The sequence below is a fragment of the Salvelinus alpinus genome, chromosome 20, assembly GCF_045679555.1.
Source record: "Salvelinus alpinus chromosome 20, SLU_Salpinus.1, whole genome shotgun sequence".
Taxonomy (NCBI): domain Eukaryota; kingdom Metazoa; phylum Chordata; class Actinopteri; order Salmoniformes; family Salmonidae; genus Salvelinus; species Salvelinus alpinus.
Window position 1 is genome coordinate 25065657 of NC_092105.1, and position 5000 is coordinate 25070656.

The 5000-nt window shown below is 41.7% G+C and overlaps 1 protein-coding gene across 1 annotated transcript in view; it reads left to right on the top strand.

The window, feature by feature from the left end:
* Window positions 1-5000, top strand: part of LOC139546549 (ephrin type-A receptor 6-like) — a 303987-nt gene that overhangs the window by 283645 nt on the left and 15342 nt on the right. The window contains exon 9 of the mRNA XM_071355053.1: window positions 1812-1920. Coding sequence (XP_071211154.1) covers window positions 1812-1920 — 109 coding nt within the window. The remainder of the gene's footprint in view (window positions 1-1811; window positions 1921-5000) is intronic.

Sequence of the window (5000 nt, forward strand, 5' to 3'; positions counted from 1 at the left end):
TCTCTCTCTCATATTTGGGTCTGCTTTGGGGGCCACACATCCTGATCTCCAATTCATATTCATTAAGTTTGAAATATTGTAGTAATAAGTTTGCTAATAGCCATCATCTTTCAATTATTATGTGGGATTCGTTAGTCCTGTAAAGAGACAGAGAGAAGGGAAATCATGAATATCAAATGGAGCCAATTTAGGCAACTGATCAGAGACTAAATCACAATTTCTTGAATGATTAATATTAATTAAATGGCACCAAGCATGTAAATGATTCCTTCTAAAAGATTATTGTTTTTCAGACCAAGAGTTTAACAATCTCTCCATATTGAATTCAAGTCAGTTAATACTAACAATTTATATAATTACTAATAAAAGTGCTTTTTGTTGGAACCGGTTCACGGAACAGAACCGAAATCCAAAAAATAAAGAAATATTTTGAGGAACAGAACCAGAACCGAGAATGAAAGTGATCTATACTGTTCCGGAACCGAACCGTTATTTTAAAAGAATGGGAAGCAGTTAATAACAATATTTTACGTTCCGGACTTTTTTTTCCAGTCCCACAAAAAAAATAAACAAAGCGCCTATGTAAAGCCCTCACTGTCACTCAGAAACTTGTTTCAGTTTCTGCCTGTCTGTGAGTTGAAAATAATTGCCAGTGTGTGTGTGTGTAGGATATCTGCCCCTCCCCTCCCTCCGAAGCATGCATAGTCTACTGTAGCTACTGACATTATAGGCGTGATTCAGAAATTAGGGAGAGAGATTTTTAATTAGAGAAGAATGGATTAACTTTTTCAAGCCTTATGTTAAGGATACTATAGTTATCACGTTTCACATTCGATTCATTAACTACAAAAAGGTAAGACGTGTTTTTATTTTACTTCTGGTGCCGCCCTGCACACACAAGCGTGTTAGCTAGCTAGCTTGTTAGCTAGCTGTGGTCTAGCTCTCATTATGTGTAATGTAATAGAACTGAGAGTCATGATCAAGGGCTAGCTCTGGTCCAACGTTAGTTAAGCCAAGTTCAAAGACATTCAAAGTTCCTTCATAGAAGCCACTCCAAGGTATAATTATCTTGGCCTAATTAAGATAATGCATGTCATAACAACAAGATGCCCAGCGAATCATGCCCAGCGCTCTCCTCACCCGAAAAATTCAGCCGCATCTCGCACCCTACACTACACTTGTCTGTCCAATGCATGTACATAGCTTGCCCGCTCCATAGCAAGCTGCTCTGTCCATTAGTAAAGTAATTTAATGTTGAGCGAAATGTAAAAAATACATAACATCAGAGGGTTAGAAAAGAACAATATAAACCATAACTTTTTTTGGGTTCGAACCAGTTCAAAACTTTATTTTGCTGGTCAGAACAGTGAAACAAAACTAATAAAATAATGGTTCTGTTCAGAATGAAACGATTGGAAAATCATTTTGGTTCCAACTCCTGCTCCCCAGTCTGATTTTATAAAAAAAAATAGAATAGTTGTGTAGTTAAATTGTCTTGCAAAAACATTTCTGACTTAATCATGTGAATGTAAATAGTTTTTGTGATGTCACCTCTCTATAAGTGATATGGCTGTATGTGTATACTTAAGCAATAATGCCGGACGCAATGCTGAGTGCCTGGATACAGCCCTTAGCCGTGGTATATATTTTGTTATACCCGTGCATTCAGCCAATCAGTATTCAGGGCTCTAACCACCCAGTTTACAATTTCTAATATACCACAGATTTCAGCCAATTCGCATCCAGGACGCAAACTACCCAGTTTAGAATTGTAAATCACCAATCAATAATCAATTGTCCCCTCCCTGTAGCGTCGGACATGGCTTCAGACCAGGGTCAAGTGTTGGTGATCGTCACGGCAGCCGTGGGCGGTTTCACTCTCCTCATCATCCTCACCCTCTTCTTCCTCATCACCGGACGGTAAGAGGAATACACACACACACACACACACACACACACACATACACACCTACAGATTTCCTGGGGACTTGGGAGATGTCCCATGGGACTAATAGGTCATCAGACAACAGACAGCACCACAGACAACAACCAGCACCACAGACAACAGACAGCACCACAGACAACAACCAGCACCACAGACAACAGTCAGCACCACAGACAGGATTTAATAAGAATTCAGCACCATGGACAGCACTAAATGTGGACAGCTCCCTCTTTACTGAGAGACCTACATACAGTAATACAACTGTATTGGGCATTGCACACTGAAAAGTACAACAGTTATAAAAGTACTTAAAGAACAGTTAAAAGTAGGATGTTTCGGTGTGTGATGAAACCTTTGAGATGACCTTTCAATCTGTGTAGGTGTGAGCCTCTCTCTCTGTTCTATCTGTTCTGAAAAGCTTTCTAAGTATGGGAGAGAACTGAGACACTGTGAACAGAGAAGTAGCTTCAAACAAGAACCAGTTAAAAGCAGAACTGTGCATGTTCCTGTCCTCCTATCCTCATGTATACAGTGCCTTCGGAAAGTGTTCAGACCCCTGACTTTTTCCACATTTTGTTACATTACAGCCTTATTCTCAAATGGATTACATTTTTCTTTTAATCCTCAGCAATCTACACACAACACCCCATAATGACAAAGCAAAAAACAGTTTTTTAGACATTTTTGCACATAAAAAAAAAAAATACAAAACAGAAATACCTTATTTACATAAGTATTCAGACCCTTTGCTATGAGACTCGAAATTGAACTCAGGTGCATCCTGTTTCCATTGATCATCCTTGAGATGTTTCTACAACTTGATCGGAGTCCACCAGTGGTAAATTCAATTGATTTGGAAAGGCACACACCTGTCTATATAAGGTCCCACAGTTGTCAGAGCAAAAACCAAGCCATGAGGTCGAAGGAATTGTTTGTAGAGCTCCGAGCCAGAATTGTGTTGAGACACAGATCTAGGGAAGGGTACCAAAACAATTCTGCAGCATTGAAGGTCCTCAAGAACACAGTGGCCTCCACCATCAAACTGAGCAATCGGGGGAGAAGGGCCTTGTTCAGGGAGGTGACCAAGAACCCGATGGTCACTCTGACAGAGCTCCAGAGTTCCTCTGTGGAGATTGGAGAACCTTTCAGAAGTACAACCATCTCTGCAGCACTCCACCAATCAGGCCTTTATGGTAAAATAGCCAGACGGAAGCCACTCCTCAGTGAAATGCACATAACAGCACGCTTGGAGTTTGCAAAAAGGCACCTGAAGACTCTCAGACCATGAGAAACAAGATTGTCTGGTCTGATGAAACCAAGATTGAACTCTTTGGCCTGAATGCCAAGCGTCACGTCTGGAGGAAACCTGGCACCATCCCTACGGTGAAGCATGGTGGTGGCAGCATCATGCTGAGGGTGTGTTTTTCAGCTGCAGTGATTGGGAGACTAGTCAGGAGTGAGGGAAAAATGAATGGAGCAAAGTACAGAGAGATCCTTGATGAAAACCTGTTCCAGAGTGCTCAGGACCTCAGACTGGGGCGAAGGTTCACCTTCCAACAAGACGACCATAAGCACACAGCCAAGACAACGCAGGAGCTGCTTCGGGACAAGTCTCTGAATGTCCTTGAGTGGCCCAGCCAGAGCCCGGACTTGAACATCTCTGGATAGCCCTGACAATAGCTGTGCAGCAACGCTCTCCATCCAACCTGACAGAGCTTGAGAGGATCTGCAGAGAAGAATGGGAGAAACTCTCCAAATACAGGTGTGCCAAGCTTGTAGAGTCATACGCAAGAAGACTCAAGGCTGTAATTGCTGCCAAAGGTGTTTCAACAAAGTACTGAGTAAAGGGTCTGAATATTTATATAAATGTGATATTACAGGTTTTTTTTATAAATTAGCAAACATTTCTTAAAACCTGTTTTTGCTTTGTCATTATGTGGTATTGTGTGTAGATTGATGAGGGGAAAACATGATTGAATAAATTTTTGTATAAGGCTGTAACCTAACAAAAATTGACTAAATAGTTTTTTCCCCTCATCACGTTAATGTGGTAAAAAGTCAAGGGGTCTGAATACTTTCCGAAGGCACTGTAGATCTGTCTATGTATATGTGACCATCCGGCCTGTGTAGGAGTGGGTTTCTCTCGGTACTTTACAGCGTTCATACAGCCTACTCTAAACACATACTGCTGCTCTCCACATCATCTTCAGGGTTATCTTACAACACTCTCATCCCTCTCTCCTTTCTCGCCTCTCTCGTCGCTTTACACTTTTTCCTCTCATCCTCTCATCCCTCTCTCCTTTCTCGCCTCTCTCTCGTCGCTTTACACTTTTTCCTCTCATCCTCTCATCCCTCTCTCCTTTCTCGCCTCTCTCTCGTCGCTTTACACTTTTTCCTCTCATCCTCTCATCCCTCTATCCTCTGCTCATCAGCATCCAGCACCCCCCCAACATCAACATATGTGAAAATGTCACGTTTCTAGGTTTTGTAGTAAAAAATACAGAGGAAGATAATAGTTTCCAATGACATCATTGGTGTGCATCCTGTGATTTTAACCAATTATGAGCTGGCATTGGCTACTAATTGAGTTGATTATGATTTTTTACTACAAAACATTGGAACACACCATTTTCACATACTGTATGTTGATGTGGTGCTGGAGAGGATGAATATGAAGTTTCACTTTCAGCATGTAGTAATGACTCAGTGGATATTAGGGGAGAGAGGATGTTGAATTCCATTGACTTTTAGATTAAAGGCAGGATTTGATATTGAGAGGTGTGTGGGTGTGCGTGTGTGTTCCTGAATATCCTCGTAAAGCCTCAAAGCCACAACACTATCCTTTACCCTGCTTTCTGAGGACACCTTTAAGAGCGTGCCTCTGTCTTTTTGTGTGTGTGTGTGTGTGTGTGTGTGTGTGTGTGTGTGTGTGTGTGTGTGTGTGTGTGTGTGTGTGTGTGTGTGTGTGTGTGTGTGTGTGTGTGTGTGTGTGTGTGTGTGTGTGTGTGTGTGTGTGTGTGTGTGTGTGTGTGTGTGTGTGTGTTTGTGTGTCTTC